At 35.9% G+C, this 17,962-nt stretch overlaps 1 protein-coding gene across 1 annotated transcript; it reads right to left on the bottom strand.

The window, feature by feature from the left end:
- Positions 1-6,501: 6,501 nt before the first annotated feature.
- Positions 6,502-17,464, bottom strand: LOC105698955 (prefoldin subunit 5). Its single transcript, XM_012423611.2, has 2 exons — positions 17,071-17,464; positions 6,502-8,754 (listed from the first exon to the last, which is right to left on the bottom strand). Exons 1-2 carry the CDS (start codon positions 17,273-17,275, stop codon positions 8,480-8,482), a joined length of 480 nt encoding a protein of 159 aa, XP_012279034.1. The 5' UTR covers positions 17,276-17,464; the 3' UTR covers positions 6,502-8,479.
- Positions 17,465-17,962: the final 498 nt, after the last annotated feature.

The raw sequence follows: 17,962 nt of genomic DNA, 5'->3' as shown, positions 1-17,962 counted from the left end.
CACTTTGGTTCTGGTCTGGGCTAAATTCAGGAATTTTTCCGCAAAAATCCAAATTTTGAATGTGTCAGGACAATTCTTAGATGATTATGAGTCACGTGTCAAAGTTTCGGACAGTTTGGTCCAATACTCTTTTAAAAAAAGTGTTGTAGTCGAATCGACTTATAAGAAGATGGTTTCACTTCACCTTAAGATGAAGCGATACCCGTCGAGAAACCTAAGGTGATGTGAAAGGCGCTGAGAAATTTAATCGACGTCGATAAAACAAAATTCATCTATACCCTCTTTGGTGGTAATGCTATTTTGAATACTCAAGTGGTAACATAAGCTGACGCGTTACATTACCGATATTTATATTTATGTTATAGTCTGTTACACTCTATATTGAGAATGATACGAAATGCAGCGTTCCATACGTCATTTCGGTAAAGTAATGATAAAATGGTCGATGTAAAACTATCAAAATATCGGGAATTCATTATTCTAACGACTGTTTAAGACCAACAGCGCCATCTGTGACGTTTAGCTATAACTAAATTTTTCCTCTAAAAACACGTGTTAGCCACCGGACAATCCAGCATTTTTTTACAATCGTTGGTGAAAGAATTTTCCATATTTTCCGATCTGACTCTGTAATATTCCATTTCTACGGTATTCTAAATTGTTCGAGCTAGGTCCTGAAACTCTTCATTTTCGATTCGAAGCCTCCAAGAAGCGTAAAACATCGAAAACGTGCACGGACCACGCCATGTTGGTTCTAGGCCATGATAAGTAAATACATTTTTTATAAAAAATGTAATTTCATGAGTTACAGAACCTACCTTAGGGCCTCTACGTTCCCGTGGTAAAATTTTTAAAGAATCGATACACCCAATTCGAAGAATATTTTTACGAACCATTTGACCTGTCAGATATATGTATGTTGAATCTTTCATATCATCTTAAGATGAAATGAAATACGTCGAGGAACTTGATCGACGTCGGTAAAACAGGTTTTTCTAAATACCTACGTTGCCGACGTTAGTTTTTATATTGGCAGCCGTGTCGAATTATATTGAGTACTGTATTAAATTGCATACCACATCTGTCGTTTTAGTGCAATAATCATAAAGAAACCGAAGTAAAATTCCAGAAATCCCCTGGATTTATGGTATCCGAGGTCCAAATTGACTGCAGAAGGGCCCCCTGCGCCATCTGTAATTTCCGTGTGAATTAAACTTTCACTCTGAGACCTCATATTATCATCGTTTTAGCAGACAATTGTGTATAAAATTTCGAATATATTATATCTTGAAAATATCTCGGCTACATGTATATCACCTATACTTCGAAGAAATATTTTAAACAGTGTGATCGACTCTTTGTCTCTTCAGGTGAACGCGAGCTTTGTTGCCAACATCTCCGCAGAGGTCGGTAGCAATCAGCAACTGACGGTCGCAGGACTAGACTATGAGATCGTACCCGAGAGCTTCAGTAATGGCAAACTGCACATCACATGCCGCGCCAACGTCTTCCACCTTTACGGAAATCAGACTGACATTGTGCTCGAAGAGGAACGCCCCAGGCTGGCCTCGGTCCTGGGAACTCGAGAGTCCTCCTACATCGGTAGGTTCGACGGGCCCACCTTGCCGTGGCCTGGAAACGGTCTAACTGATGTGCAGTAAAACGATTAAGATGATATGAAATGCGCTGAGACATTTAATCACGGTCGATAAATTAGAATTCATCTATACCCTTTTTGGTGGTAACGTCATTTTGAATACTCGAGTGGTAACATAAGCTGGCGCGTCCCGTTACCGACATTTATATTTATATCGAAGTCGTTTAGTCTACGTTGACAATTATATGAACTGAGACGTTCCATATGTCATTTCAGTAAAGCAATGATGAAGAGATCGATGTAAAACTGTCGAAATCTCGTGAATTCGTTATCCTAACAACTGTTTAACACCAACGTCGCCATCTGTGACGATTTGCTGCAACTAAATGTTTGCTCTAAAAACACGTGTTAGCTCCGAGACAAGCCAGTATTTTCTTGCAATCGTTGACGAAAGTATTTTCCATATTTTCACATCTGTCTGTAATATTCCATTTCTACGGTATTCTGAATTGTACGAGCTAGGTCCTGAAACTCTTCATTTTCGATTCTAAGCCTCCAAGAAGTAAAACATCGAAAACGTGCACAGACGACGCCATGTTGGTTTTCCACTATGATAAATCCATGATAAATAAATAAATTTTTAATAAAAAATGAAATTTCATGAGTTTTAGGACCTAGGTTAGGGCTTCCATATTCCCGTGGTAAAATTTGAAACGAACCGGTACATCCAATTCGGAGAATACTTTCACGAACAATTTAATTTCTCAGATATATATGGGCTGACTCTTTCATTTCATCTTAAGGTGATATGAAAGGCGCCGGGAAAATTGTCCGACGTCGGTAATAAAGAATTCTTTTATCCGACATACCGTCTGAAACAGCGCATCACGTTACCGACGTTTATACTTATATAGCCGATGACCGGACTACGTATTGGTGCACCGCATGTACCACCCCCTTTTTTGCACCCCTCCAAAGAGTAAACACCGAAATTTCCACCCAGTTCGAAGAAAAGCTTTATAAATAATTAAACTTTTCAGAGGTCACTTTCACATCACCATAACCGCCAGTACCGAAATGTGCAGAACTGATCCTGATTTTAAAATGAAATTTTCAAATAACCTTATATCAGTTAAAGGGAAATGATTAATAATGGATTAACTAGCATGCCGCAGCATTAGTTGAAATATTTTACCGACATACTGGAAGTGCCAACGCTAACATTGGTAATAGTATATTATTCGAAGGTGTTATTTATCCACAGTTCAATATTGAGGCTAAAAATCAAAGTGAGGATAATTAAAATACCATTTTCGAGCATCGCGAGTGTTTATTCGATTTTATTTTATCGACGTTGAATAAATTTCTCAGCGTCTCTCTTATCACCTTAAATGTGAAGTTTTAGACATCCATGTATAAGATTATACAAATGCACGGCTATTAAGGTGAATTGAAACCCATTGGAAAACTTAATCGTAGTAGATAAAAAGAAATTTTTCAGCTGATATGCTATCTGAAACAGCATGCCGCGTTACCGACATTTAAGTTGATATTGACATCTGTGACGTCCTACGTTGAGTATTGTACAGATTCGTATATTCAACACGTAGTTTCAGTAGAATGATTATTAAGAGAACTTAGTCAAACTAAAAAAGTTCCCTGGATATGTAATTTTTTATTTATTTTTATTTATTTATTAATTTATAATTTATATTTTAATCGCCTGTAAGACCATTTGTTACATTTAGTCATGGACGTATAACGTACCATTCGCGCATGCTTTTAAATGTATTTGGCGCGAAGCTCTACCGAGTTTCCTGATGGATCGCGCATTAGGTTTGTTCGTTTTACCTACACTTTCTACACTTTTCCGAAAAATGTACACTTTGGCGTTCGTTTCGACGGAAGTGACGCAACGTCGCTGTTCGTTTTGCGAGGGCATCTACCTCAAGTGTACACTTTCTCTACACTTTCTACCCTTGATCCCGAGCGAGTGCAAGAAGGGTAGCCCATGAATTTTGCGGCAAATTTGAAAATTGAAAAGACCAACAAACAGGAAAATACAAAATTTATGCTAACATCTCAATGTAATATAAATAGAAGTAATTATTAATGCATCTTCTTCATGTATAGTACGATTTAGCGTTTTAGTTTTGTACATAATGTTTGACAAAATTTACAATAATCATGTATTACTACGTAACCGCGGTTGGAATGAACTAAACTATAATTTTTCCCTGTTGTAGTGAAATTGTTTTTCATTCTACTGCAATAATATTCTGACCCTTATTGATCCTCAATACCTGAAATTCGTGAAAGAAATTTTCATCTTCTACAATTACAAGGTAATAGAACGAATTGTAGGATTTAAAGAAAACGAAGACAGCTCAAGAAGGAAGGCTGGAAGAAGCATTACATTTTCGTATTCATCATCGTCCGATACGGATAACCTCAAAATCGCGTACCTCTCTACTAAATCGGTCATCTTGGACTTTTGTGAGGTTTCTGGAGATCGGAATGTCGATGAAAGTGTATCTACCCTTCTGCACTTTTCAAGAAAAGTGTAGTACCCTCGTTACCCTCGAGGGTAGAAAGTGCAGTCACCGCGAACAAACCTATTGTACGTCACTGGCAGAACGGTCAGAGAAGGAGAACTGTCTCGATCGGGTCTACGCTTGTCTGCGCTGGTCGAATGCGCAATAAGTTCTTGACAGTTGGTTGACAGCAATATACATATACACATACGCAAATTACTTCACTGCCCACTCCTGTTGCACAGACAAGTGTAGACCTGGGACCCGATTCTGGAATTCATACGAATTTTGTTCGCATACGGACAGACTCGCATACAAAATTTTGCATTGTTGCAAAGCCGCGGCGTTGGTCAACATTTGAAAGTCGTACACGAAACTGGCAATTTCGCATGTGAAAGTTGATCGTATGAAATCGAGAATTGGGTCCCCGATCAGGACTGTTTTCGTTCTCTCACCGTTCTGTTAGACCCAGTCACAGCCATATCCAAGAATAAAGAGTGAGCGGTCCATATGCAGGGTATAAAAAAACTCATAGTCACGGTTTATACAGCGCCTATCAAACACGGTTACGAAACAATAATATAACCGTTACATAACGTTTGTTACATGTAATGTGACATACATCTAACATATAAGTAAGATTTGTATTACTATTTCCTCCGCAGCTATATAACCCTGTTATAAGACGAATAATGTAACGTATACATACCATATCGGTAACATGTTATGTGTTATGTTAATATTATATAATTGCAATGCTTACAAGTTTGTAACAATGTTATCAAACGGTAATAATTCGAGGTTATATGATATTAATGTATCCTTTGAACAACATTCTTGATATATCATGTTATTCCAGTGTTATGTAACCACAACATAGTGTGTATGGTAGGCGCTATCCTCGTTGAAAAGGGAGTCGAAAAGTCCTGTACTAGTTTTTCCTACAGTGCATAAATTTCCTGTAATAACTAAGCGAAGCACAACCAATCAATCGCGTTCCCCAACGGAAAGCATAGCGGAGAGAACGCTGGTAGGGCTGCGTTCGGCTATCTGCGGCGTAGCAGCCTCACCGGCGTCCTCTTCCCTATGCCTTCTGTTATGTCGTGGCGATGCATACGAGAGTATGCCGAACCACAACTGTTTTAATTTGATCAAACGAGAACCACGGAGAGATCTCGCACCTCGGGACAAGTTTGTGAAAATGTCCTCACGGATCACGGGAGTTTTTACGATGATTGAGATAGGATTATTAACGAATTCGACCTTGCACGGTAGGTTCGATCTTCGTTCGGTTTCGATGTTAACCGTTCGATTGACTTTTTGGTTCCGAGTTGTCTCTTTTGAACAAGAGACTTTATCGCTGTTGCGGAGGCGTGTCGCTTATTTACTAAAGAAATTTGATTAGTTCGTGGCCCTCTGCATGGGGACGCCTAGATTCCAAAATTTGAACGCTCATTGGTTCTCGAAATACGCGCTGGAGTCAAGGGACCGCCCGAAAAGCCAAGGACTACTTCGGTTACTTTTTCCCCGGAAAAACCCAAAAAGGTGGAGGGCACAGGGCCTCACCGTAGGTGGTCACTGTCGCCAGAGATCCGACAAAGGCCCGCGACGACGCGACGCTAAAGAACTCCGCTTAAGGGTTCGAAAAATGAAGACAATTCGATGGGTAGGAAGTACGGTCTGAAACTAGAGAAGGGTTTTCCGGAGAATGTTTTTGGGGATAATACATTTTCTTAAGCACATTGCTTCGCCGAATACTCTTCGCGAAGCAACACCTTCCATTCGGGAACGCGATTGATTGGCTGTGCTTCGCTTAGGTATTACAGGCAATTTATGCACTGTAGGAAAAAATGGTACAGGACTCTTCGACTCCTTTTTCAACAAGGATAGCGCCGTATAAGCCGTGACTACAAGTTCCGTTATACCCTGTATTATACGTCCATGCATTTGGTGCATACTAAATTTTGTCACCAAGAGTTCGAGCACTACACGCATTGTCTTCATCGTAGCACGCAGATTTCCAAAACACTTCTTTATTTATCACGTTCAGATGCGTGTTCCTCCATTACAAGTGTTCTAAATTGTTATGCAACGGTCTTGACGCTTTTGTTTCTCACGTCAAAGCCTTCAAGGATTCCGTATTGAGCGAAATATGGGAGCCCGACGCCATTTTGGTGTTAGTATAGGTAAAGATAAAAAAATTTTCTTCGAAAATCCAAATTTTGAACGTGTCAGGATTTGTTTTCGATGCTCACGAGTCGCGGGCTAAAATTTCAAACAATTCGGTGGAGTGCCCTTCAGAAATAGTGCCATTCGAATCGATTGAATTGAGACAGGTTTCAGTGCACCTTAAACGACTAAACGCTCTCATCCAGTTCAATTTTTTATTAGATCTCTCCGTAATGCTTAAGCATCTTCTAACAAAAGCTTGATATAGACATTTGTTCTACTGGACGCCTTATAATTGTAAGATAAAAGGTGTCGGGAGGATAGACGTAAGGCAAACGATTAAATGAACGCAATTTCTGTTACAGGTAGTGCGGCAAAGAGAGCCGAGAATTGGCTAAACGTACTAACAGCTGCCTATTTGCTCCTATGCGGTCTGAGATAACATCGATAAACGATCGATCGATTTTACACAATTAATTGTACCGGAAGGCGATAAGGGAAGAGGGGATGTACGAAGACGAAAGCAAGAGACAAAGAGAGAAGAACGCGAGTAAACTGTTTGTAAAATTTTTGAATTATTAAAAAGAAGAAAAAAAGGAAACCTTTCGTTGAAACAGATATAATGCGCGTGTTATTCGTGTAAATAGGATAATCTAGCGGATTACATGTAAGCCATGTGTGCACCCGTTGCGTTTACGCAGCATATAAAATGTAATTTTTAAGTAATGTCATTGTATTAGGCTGCCGATGTTTGGAGACGAGCGACGACGAATCGTATTCGGAAATATTACACGATGTTCTGTAAGATTCGACATTTATTTTCATATCTTCGTCAGACCGTGACAGTCTCTTCGTTGGTACGTAATTCGGTAAACTGCGTACATTTACTCGGTTATGAATGGAGATATTACAGCTGCCCGCAGCACGATATGATTTCGATGAATAAAATAAACCTTGTATACTTTAACCGTTCTACCTGCATCGGGTCGACGTTTGTATTAAACGGAGTTTCTTTTAACAAATACCGATGTTAGACGCGTCGAGTGTCTTTATAAAATAAAAGACTTTATTATTAACACTTGGCCCGTCATTCGATACTTAAAAAAATGCGAACAGGTTGAATGAAAAGGGACACAATGAATACAAAGGTAAGTGAGATGCCGTAATATTCTACGGAGAATTTCAGACATTCATGATACATTATCATGGTTCATCATAGTGAACTTGTGCGCACGAGTTACAAGCATACAACTGGATACGATCTGACTTAAAATGTATATCATTCTATAGAGCACAAAATAGAGATGCAAACAAATATAATAAACGATGGTTATAATAAGTGCAACGATCTTCTCCTCGATCTTCATAATTGCAGCATTAGCACGATGCCATTTCAAATGCACCGAGCGAAAAAATCTCTCTCCATAAAAAAGGAGTTCTTGTGATTCAACAATTTTTACTTGTCATCATCAATAAAATAAGTTGCAAAGTTGGTTGATTAACGTAATACAAATTTCCGACAATATTCAATTTTCTTGACTTTAAGCTTCACCAAGCTTTTACTATTCATTACCATTAGATTTTCTGTGTATAAACATCTTGAAATAAAAAATTGATTCACTCCACACCGTGGAAAATTTTGAAAGAATAAATAATATTCTTATACCAAAGTAGAATTTGATACATTTACAGTAAATCTGATATTTTCTCGCCAATTTCTTATTTACCAGCGAACTCATTTTTGCATCAACTTGGAACAATATTTATTTGCCATCAATACCTTTTGATCTCAGGTAAAATAAGTTGTCTGAGTTAAATATATTTTATCAAAAACATGATATAAGTTCCATTAATATGTTCAATACCTGGAGCTAACTTTGAACGTAGTATTTTTTGTCGCAAAATCGTTTCCACCTGATACAAAAGTATAATCATTCGACATACAACGTCGATGATTCCCACAAAATCAATTTCGCTGGTTAAGAAATTTCTTTACCAATTAACATTTAAATAACTACAAATAATAAATTTCGCATAGAAAGTAAATTCTTCGCTCAGTGTGAAAGAATGTAGATGGTGGCACGTTCCCGTTTCACGATAACGCTTCAAGTGAAAAAGGCAGAGAAGTACTTAAAACTATATGAATTTGTGCCTCCGTAATAAGGCGAGCATTTCACGCTCACTCTGCAGCTTGTTTTTGCGCTGCCATTTGTCCTTGCATTTTCATCACGTCCATGGTTGCTTCTCGAATCTTACTTTTCTCAAGGCCTAGCTGCTGAATCTTTTCCATCTGTTCCGTGACATACGTAACTCTTCTTTTAAAGTAGTCTTTCGCCGACTCTATATCTTTCTCTACGAAATACCCAGTACCAATGTCAATGATCACCTTCTCGGTATTTGCCAGTCTTCCGGAAACGTATATCGAATTTGTTAACGGGACCAAAATCTCCCTTCCTGTAAAGATACATCAATCATTTCAAAAGTCACATATAAACGACAAACGGTATAAAATAGTAATCCGCGATTTGATTTATAAATTAAGTACTTTTAAGATTTGATAATGTTCAGGTTCGGCATTCTATTAAACGGTTACGAACCTATTTCGGAAAAAAAGAAAATGTATGAGATAAGGGCATTCTTAAGGGTAATTATGTAATAAATAAAATTCGTTACACATGATTGGCTTTTGGAGAACGAGAAAGAAATATTTTATAACAAATTTGGTATGAAATCGTTTGTTTTTTGAGGGCCCTTAAGTTGAAGCGAAACCTCCCTAAAATCCGTCGATTCGAACAAGACACTTATTTTCTTAACACATTCGCGACCGCTGAGGTGAACTCACGTCTTTTCAAGTTCTATTCCCGATTGCCGCTGATGTGAATCACGTCCATAACATTACACGATACAAGTTTGCGGCAACCAGTCTCAGAATTTCATTATTTTCGCCGGTACTCAATATTTGAAACGGAAAAAATTTGCCGGTTGCGAATGTTTTAAGGGTATTAGACCGAACTGTAAAACATTAATATATGACTTGCGAGGACCTAAGAATTATCCTGACATTTTCAAGATTTGGATTTTCGGAAAAAAATTCTTTATGTAACGCAAGCATGATGTACGCGTCTTTTCGCGACTGTGTTCAGTATCTAAAGATGGCCTTTCTGTGACGGAGGATATGTAAACAAATAAGGGGCAGGACGAAAATGTGTCTCAAAACGTCCTAGGACGAAAAAGTACTCGTATTCGTCATGCACATCGGCTTTCGAGCGGAATAGGGCTATCACTGACCGTAATTTCAATTGTTACGCGGACGTCGAACCGAACCTACTTAAGAATCTTCGTGTTCTGTGACACTAAACAGCTCGCGATTGTCAATCAATCCCCGAGGGTCGTAAATCCTCGGGCTGAGGAAGACGGGCTCGGATAGTGTTTTGCTGAAGGGGGAATCAACCGCCAGCAGCTGGTTTCGCGTTTTGAATGAAAGTATTCCGGATTTCAGTAACAAAACAGACTATATTTCCTGTACGGACAAGGAAAGATGCGTGATTTTATGCAGGTAGTCAGTTGACTCGGCAACTGTTAACTTTGGACTTGCGTTGACTCGGCAACATTTTCTCTGAGAGATTTGACGTTGTCTCGGCAACTTTCGGTAGGAATCTGATTTTTACAAAAGTTCTTAAAAAGTATCCGAGTGCATAGTTCTCCCTCCAACTCGGTGGAGGGAGGAAGTCAGACTTGAGTCGAGCCTTCTCATTGGCAGGGAAAATTCTCGAAGAGTTTCCACCCTCGAAAGCACTCGCGAAACGGCCGGTCATGTAGACCGGAAATTCGCGGAAAAAACCCTCGAGAGACGTCTGGTAGCCAAAAGCGGACTTCGGAATTTGCTGAGTCAAAAAATCTGTTCGCCAGACATCGTCCCGTACCCTCGATGAAAACCCTCGAATAGAGACCCTTTGAGAATGCCCGGACTCAAGTTTATTGCCCCCCTTTCGGGGATTGCTCGGGTCCTTTGGTACACGTGGGAAGGAACTCGAGTTTGCCATGGGCCTTGACTTGAGCGATTAGAAAACGTTTAAATTTATGCTAATAATTAACGCGGATAGGCTGTCGACGCTCCACTTCGTTTACGTCGTAAGAGAAAAGAAATCACGCGCAGTTGAACATTTATGAAAATAGAGAACAGTAGTGACGAGTCCACTTATTATACGCCTCCCGAACTGCAAAAAGCAGCCAAAGATGCAAGTAATGATCTATTGCCTCAAAATCAAGAGAACAATTTGACTCCTCAGATATGTATAAGCTGACTCTTTCATTTCCCCTTAAGGTGATATGAATAGTGGCATCTAAGAGATCATGGAAGTATTCTCCGTATTGAGTGTACCAATTTGTTTCAAATTTTGCCACATCAATAAGGAGTCCTTAAGATATATCCTGAAACTCCCGAAATTTAATTAGCCTTCATATTTACGTTGTAAAATTTGAAACGATTCGGTACACCCAATTCGGAGAAAACTTTCACGAACGAGACCTCTTTGACGCCACCTTTTATATCACCTTAACACATTCGCGACGGGATGTACCACCGGTGGTACACATCGAATGGCAAAACCAATGGTTAAAAATTTCCCCGGCGTGAACGTGTTAAGTAAGCGAATCTGGGAAATTTAAAACAATTCTTATAAATAACGTTGTCGTTGTAGTTTGTCCTGTTAACGTTTTTATTAAAAAATAAACAATTTATCATTATTTTTAAAAATGGTGCATATTTCATGAAAGACATTACCCTATAACTGTAAATAAAATTCTTCTTTAATAAAAATTTGAAAAAATCACCCAAGAGACTGTAATAGAACATTTATAAAAATTCAAAACAATAATCAGCCAAATATATTATAAAAAATTCGAGTTACGCAGGCAGTTGAGAAAAACATGATGATGGGAAAAACACATATAATATATAAACGTAAAAATTTCATGGATATTTTGTTCTGATAAAATAACACTCAATCTCCCATTCCTGTTCTATGCTATGCACCTTTCTTTTCCTCATTTCTCGAACGAAAAATTTATTTTCTAGGCGAAAGTAATTACATGCGGCAATTTAAATTCTTCTTACAAAAGGAATTTCTTCGAGTCTAGCAAAATTCATTCAATAAGAATCACCAGTGTTGCAAACCGAATGATGGCAAGTTAAAATAAAGTGGAAATGATTTTGTGAAAAGAATATTACGTACAAAAATGGTCTTAGTATTGAAAGAATAATGAAAATTATATCATATTTTGGACAGAATGTTGTATTAAACTCAAACAACCTAGCACTTGATATAATAAATTATCAATGGCAAATGAATATTGTTTAAATTTGATGTTAGTTGATGTAAGAACGAATTCACTGCCAATTGTTAGATGTGTGAGGAAAAAATATAGGACATACTGATAATTCTATTAACTTCTAATTTGTGACAAGAATATTGTTCATTCATTCAAAATTGTTTACTCTTTGAAGTGAATCAACTTTGCATTTTAATAAGTTTATGCACAGGAAATGTAACGATAATAAGTGTACCAGAAAGAAAAAATGATAAGGCCTTTTTACACGACACATTTCAGAAGTGGATAGTAAACTGATTAACCAATCCCTAAAAATTAAAAAAAAAAAGGATTCAGAAATGAGTGGTTGGATTCACATACACAGATATTAATATGAGAAAGTTAGATAACAGTATGCTTCATTAAGGTGAAGTGAAACACGTCGAGAAACTTGATCGACGTCGATAAAGATTTTTTTAAATGCCTACGTTGCCGACGTTCGTTTTTATATTGACAGCTGTGTCGTTCAAATGTGAGTTTATCGATTACCAGAGTGTTCTAAATTGTCCTAAAATTGTCCTGACCCTTTCGTTTCTCATATCAGAGCCTTCGATAATTGTATATTGATTGAAATATGAGAGCTCGACGCCATTTTGGTTCTGGTCGGGGCTAAGTTGACAAATTTTTTCCAAAAATCCAAATTTTTAATGTGTCAGGACAATTCTTATTTTGGAACTCTTATAAACTTTTGAAACTAGAGGTAAGAAACAAGCAGAATTTTGGAACTCTTCACAGCCAAAGGATTAAATATGTATTATGTTACCCATTTAACTGATACTCATACATCATAATTTTAACAAGTATTAACAAAAATATGCTGAGAGTTAAACAAATTTGCTTCCTTTTCTACAAAACATATATAGTGTCTTCAATTTTTAAGTTCTTAGAATAAGCTGAAGAAAACGTATGCATTTGTTATTGTTCGACACATGGTAGAGGCAAGTATCAAGAGACGCGGTAGCGGCTCAGACAAGTTCATGGCCGCTACCACTCTATATACTCGAAACATCTTGCCAGCGGGCATTTAATTTTCTTCACTCGGTCAGTGCTAACATACTAAAGACCGAAGAACATTTTAACCTACACGAAACGCTTCGTTTATTTTTTTTCCTATTTTTTGAGACCTTAATCATTACAATCGGTGAAGGTATTCTGGAGTTATAGCGGTTTGAAATTTCGACAACGTTAGTTTGACCACATTCGTCGCCGTCTCCCTCACCTACGAACCTACACGCGAGCAAAATCCACACTCGTGAGTACACACATTCAAAGCCGGGTTGTCCTTCAAGGCTCGTTCTCATCGCGCGACTATTTCCCAACCCAAGGGAAAGTATGGAACTGCCATCTAGTAGCTACACATAGTAAGTACTTTTAAAATCGTGTGCGTAATTCAAACTGTCAATTTGCAATTCAGGTTAAAACATTCTGTGTACTGCTTAATGAAGCATGTTATTATCCCACGATAAATACTAGCCTATGAGATATAATTCTACGATAAGTAGTGGAATGAAAGAAATAATTTTTACTCTACAATAAGTATTTTCCTGCGAGAAACAAATGTCATTACGAAAAGTTTACTAACCAACTTTCTTACACTACGATACTGTAAGAAACATATCATAATGTCATTTACTTAATGCATTGTAATAATTATTATATAGTAAACATTATTTCTTTCGTCCTACTACATATCATAGAATAAATTCTCGTAGTCCAGTACTTATCATGAGAGAATGACATTCCTCATCGTATAGCGTAATTTACATCGTTTTATTCAATGATATGTACTAAAGTACGAGAAATAATTGTATGATGAGTAGTGGAATAGAAGAAATAATGTTTACTGTATTGTAGTGTAATTATTACAATGCGAGAAGTAAATGACACTACGATGGGTTTCTTTCATTTTCATAATGTAAGAAAGTTAGTTAATAATGTTAATAATGAATTTAATAACGACATAGTTTTATTACCTTACGATAATGTGAGAAACTTTTCATAATGACAATTACTTCTTGCAGTTTAATACTTGTTGTAGGATAAAAACTATTTCTTTCGTTTCATTTCTTATTGGAGAATTAATTCACACACTTTTGTACTTATCATAGAATAAAAAGTATTAAATTATACTATACACTTAGGAATGTTATTCTTCAAGGATAAGTACTGGACTATGGGAAATAATTCTACGATATGTAGTGGAACAACAGAAGTAATTTTTACTCTACAATAATTTTTACCCTGCAAGAAACAAATGTCATTATGAAAAGTTTCTCACATTATCATAAGGTAAGAAAACTATTTCATTATTAAGTTTATTATAATTATTATACAGTAAACATTATTTCTTTCGTTCCACTACATATTATAGAATTATATCTTGTAGTCCAGTACTTATCATTGGATAATAATATTCCTCATCGTATAGCATAATTTACTACTTTTTATTCAATGATAAGTATTACAATATGAGAAATAATTGTACGATAAATAGTGGAATAGAAAAAATAATATTTACTGTATTGTAGTGAAATTATTACAATGTGAGAAGTTAATGACACTATGATGGGTTTCTTTCATTTTCGTAATGTAAGAAAGTTAGATAATAAAGTTAATAATGAATTTCATAATGACATAGTTTTCTTACCTTACAATAATGTGAGAAACTTTTCATAATGACATTTACTTCTTGTAGTGTAATACTTTTTGTGATATCATCTGCTTCTCATATTCTAATACTTATGGTACAGTAAAAATTATTTCCTTCGTTCCACTACTAATCGTTGAATTATTTATTGTAGACTGGTGCTTATCATAGAATAAAAATATTCCTCATACTACAGTAATTTATTCCGGAGAAGATATTCAAATTTATCATAGTTCCATACTTATTGCAGAATAGAATTGATTTCCTTATATAAATTGCTATAACAGCTAGTAGCCTACGTTCTGCTATATGCTACTTAATTGACAATTTATATAATGCAAATGATTTCTATTCTGTGATAAGTATTAATGTATGAGAAATAATTGTATTTTTTACTGCATAATAATTATTACACTGCGAGAAGTAAATGGCGTTACAAAAAGTTTCTGATATTATCGTGACGTTAATAATAAAACTGTATCTTTATTAAATTTGTTAATCTTATTTACTAATTTTCTTACATTACAATAATGTCAGAAACTTTTCATAGTGCCATTTACTTCTTCCAGTGTAATAATTATTGCACAGTAAAAATTATTTCTTATCTCGTAATCCACAACATATCGTACAGTTATTTCTCATACCTTAGTACTTATCACAGCATGAAAATTATTTGCTTTATATGAATGGTCAAATAAGTATCAAATAGCCGAATGTAGGATACTAGCTGTTACAACAATTTAGATTAAGAAATCATTTTTATTCTACGATAAGTAAGAAACTATAAGAAATTGTTATATTTTCTCCGGAATAAATTACTATATTGTGAGGAATATTATTATTCTATTATAAGTACCAGTCTACAAGAAATAATTCATCGATAAGTAGTGGAACAAAAAAAGTAATTTTTACTGTACCGTAAGTATTAGAATACGAGAGGCAAATGACATTACAAAAAGTTTCTCACATTATCATAATGAAAGCAAACTGTATCTTTATTAAGTTCGTTATTAACTTTATTAGCCAACTTTCTTGCATTACGATAATGTGTGAAATCTTTCGTAATGTCATTTGGTTCTCGAACTCCAATACTTATGGTACAGTCAAAATTACTTCTTTCAATCCACTACTTGTTGTTGAACTATTTCTTGTAGTGTAGTACTTATCATAATTTCTGTTATGCTATTTAATAAAAAGAAACGTGTATGTATATATATCTTTACAAAAAGAAAAGAAATCCCAGCAAAAACACTTTTGGTGTAAAAAAAAAGACAAGTTCATTGCCTGATGTCGTTTCACCTTCTGGAATCACTACGAACATTCCTACAAAGAATCAGTAGCCACTATCTTATTATTAATTAAAAAAAAAAAAAAAAGAAAAAAAAACCTTCTGAAGTAGCAGTAGTAATCACTTAATTTTTACAAAAAAAGACCAAAAAATTATTTTTCATATTCAACGTACTAAAGTTATGAAATCAACCGTTGCGGACAAGTTTGGACAATTTGACGGGTGTACTGATGGCCTTTTAAAGTAGCGAAATCAGTTACCGAAAGACAAGTACAAATACAGCTCGATTAATAACCGTTCCTATAACTTTAAATGGTTAATATATTATATGAAAGTATCAGTAAATACACTTTCAAAAATATCTAATGATGTTTGCTAGTATAATACTTTCATGGTCAATCATTTTCCTTACTTTATGGCCTCCACTCGATTCTATAAGTGACTAATCTTTATTCTGAACAATTTAAAGGGTTGCTAACTGCAGTACCGTCTACTAATGTTTGATATTGCAATTTTCTGTTAAACACTATTTTAGTGTTTTTTTTTTTGTAGTGTTGAGTTATTGAGTTGAATTGACAGCACGGTCCTTTAACCCACAAATTTCTATGTTTTCACTGTAAATGCGATGACTGACTAGAAATCAGGTTGAACACAGTTTGCCACTGCTAATGGCCTATATTAACAATTTAATTTCTTATTAGAAATCAGGGTTGGCAAAGTTTGTCCCATTCTGATTAAAACCAGCAGTTCTTTTTCAGTTTCTTTCCGTAAATAAAATAGATTACATAAAACCCACCCAGTTTTAACCAGGGTTTCAACCAGTTAAAACTATCTTATAAAATCCATCAGTATGTATGTAGCGTAGAATTTATTCCAATATCGTATGCACACTCTACGTACACATGCGCTCCACTCAAATGCAAACAAATTAAAATAAATTCTAACCTACCTACGATGTAGGGAGCATTCAAACACAATTTCGTTACCGCGCATACTTAGGATAAAGCAATAGAAAGAACCCAGTTTAAATATGGTTTAAACCAGATTTTAAGCATTATTTCTTAGGCAACAATTTAGGCAGTAAAAACCAGCAAATATGGTTTAAACCAATTAAAACCATCGGTCTAGGCTTTTTGTAAAAAAATTGGACTTATGCTAACCCTGTAAGAAATCTATGCATTGACTATAACTCCTACACATTTTAATCGTCAACACGAAGTTAAACATTTTTACATTTAATCCATTCAGTCATAGGATGTGTTAACGTGAAATTGAGATCAACACTTCTCAAGCAACTTCACAAATACGTTGCTTGAAGTCTAAGTCACTCGTATAAATATTTCTTTAGTTTTACATGATTTAATATACACTGAAACAGTATGAAATGAAATGAAAGTTTGAAATTCTTGCACTGGAATAGACTTTTTATAACACCCTGTTAAAAAAGATATAAATAGTGACTCACCCTTAGCAGTGGAGCTTAATCTGTCAAGGCATGAACCCGACTCTTGAAATTTGGTTTGGGCTATTTTCAGAGTTTGCAATGAATCTTGAAAAACAGTGAGCTCCTGTTCCAATTGCTGTTTTAATTTCGTGAGCTGTGGCAAACTTAATTTTGTTAAATCAATCTGGTGCAGATGCGGTGCTTCGGTGGCCGAAATCTGCGACATTTTAATTTATTATTGTCACACCTCCAACGTTTATATACAATGAAGCTCCAATGTTTGGTTAACGAGCTACAATTATCTATTCAACTTGGGCCAATCTCGTATAACCATACATAACCATGGAAGATGCCCAAACAAGGATATGAACGAACCACAGTAGAAAAAGAGATTATGAGACGACCATTGTCAGCCGGTCCATAGACTATGAGAAAGTAACGGTTGAGAGATCGCTCCTAGAGCGATTTTCGTAACCTTCCTCCTGTTCTGACCTCTCGTGAACTATCTGGAAAACACATACTGTAATCTTTCTATGATATGTACCAAAGTTAGGTAATTGATAATACAGAAAGTTTTCAGCGAAACATTCTTCCAAGAAGGTGTCGAGTAACCCACTCAACAAAAGTAAACAGCAGCATTACCGATTGTCACAACGTTAGGTGAAAAAGATTAGAAAATATACTTACGTGCACTCTACAGACAATGCGAGGTGTATACGGGTGGTCATTTACATGCTCATTCAATTATTTACAGGTGTCCATTTATTCGAGGAATACGAAAAATGGTGTAGAACGTAAATATGTAAGAGACTTGAAATCACGATTTCGTTTCTATGTCCGAAAGTTGATACATCGTAAATTTTCTACTGCAATTTCACTGTATATATATTTTGAAACAATTTTTTTTAAGCTA

This window comes from Orussus abietinus, unplaced genomic scaffold (genome assembly GCF_000612105.2).
Source record: "Orussus abietinus isolate OABI.00-Male unplaced genomic scaffold, Oabi_2.0 scaffold774, whole genome shotgun sequence".
NCBI classification, from domain to species: Eukaryota; Metazoa; Arthropoda; class Insecta; order Hymenoptera; family Orussidae; genus Orussus; species Orussus abietinus.
Note: the sequence above shows the minus strand (reverse complement) of the source record. Positions and strands in the feature narration are given on the sequence as shown.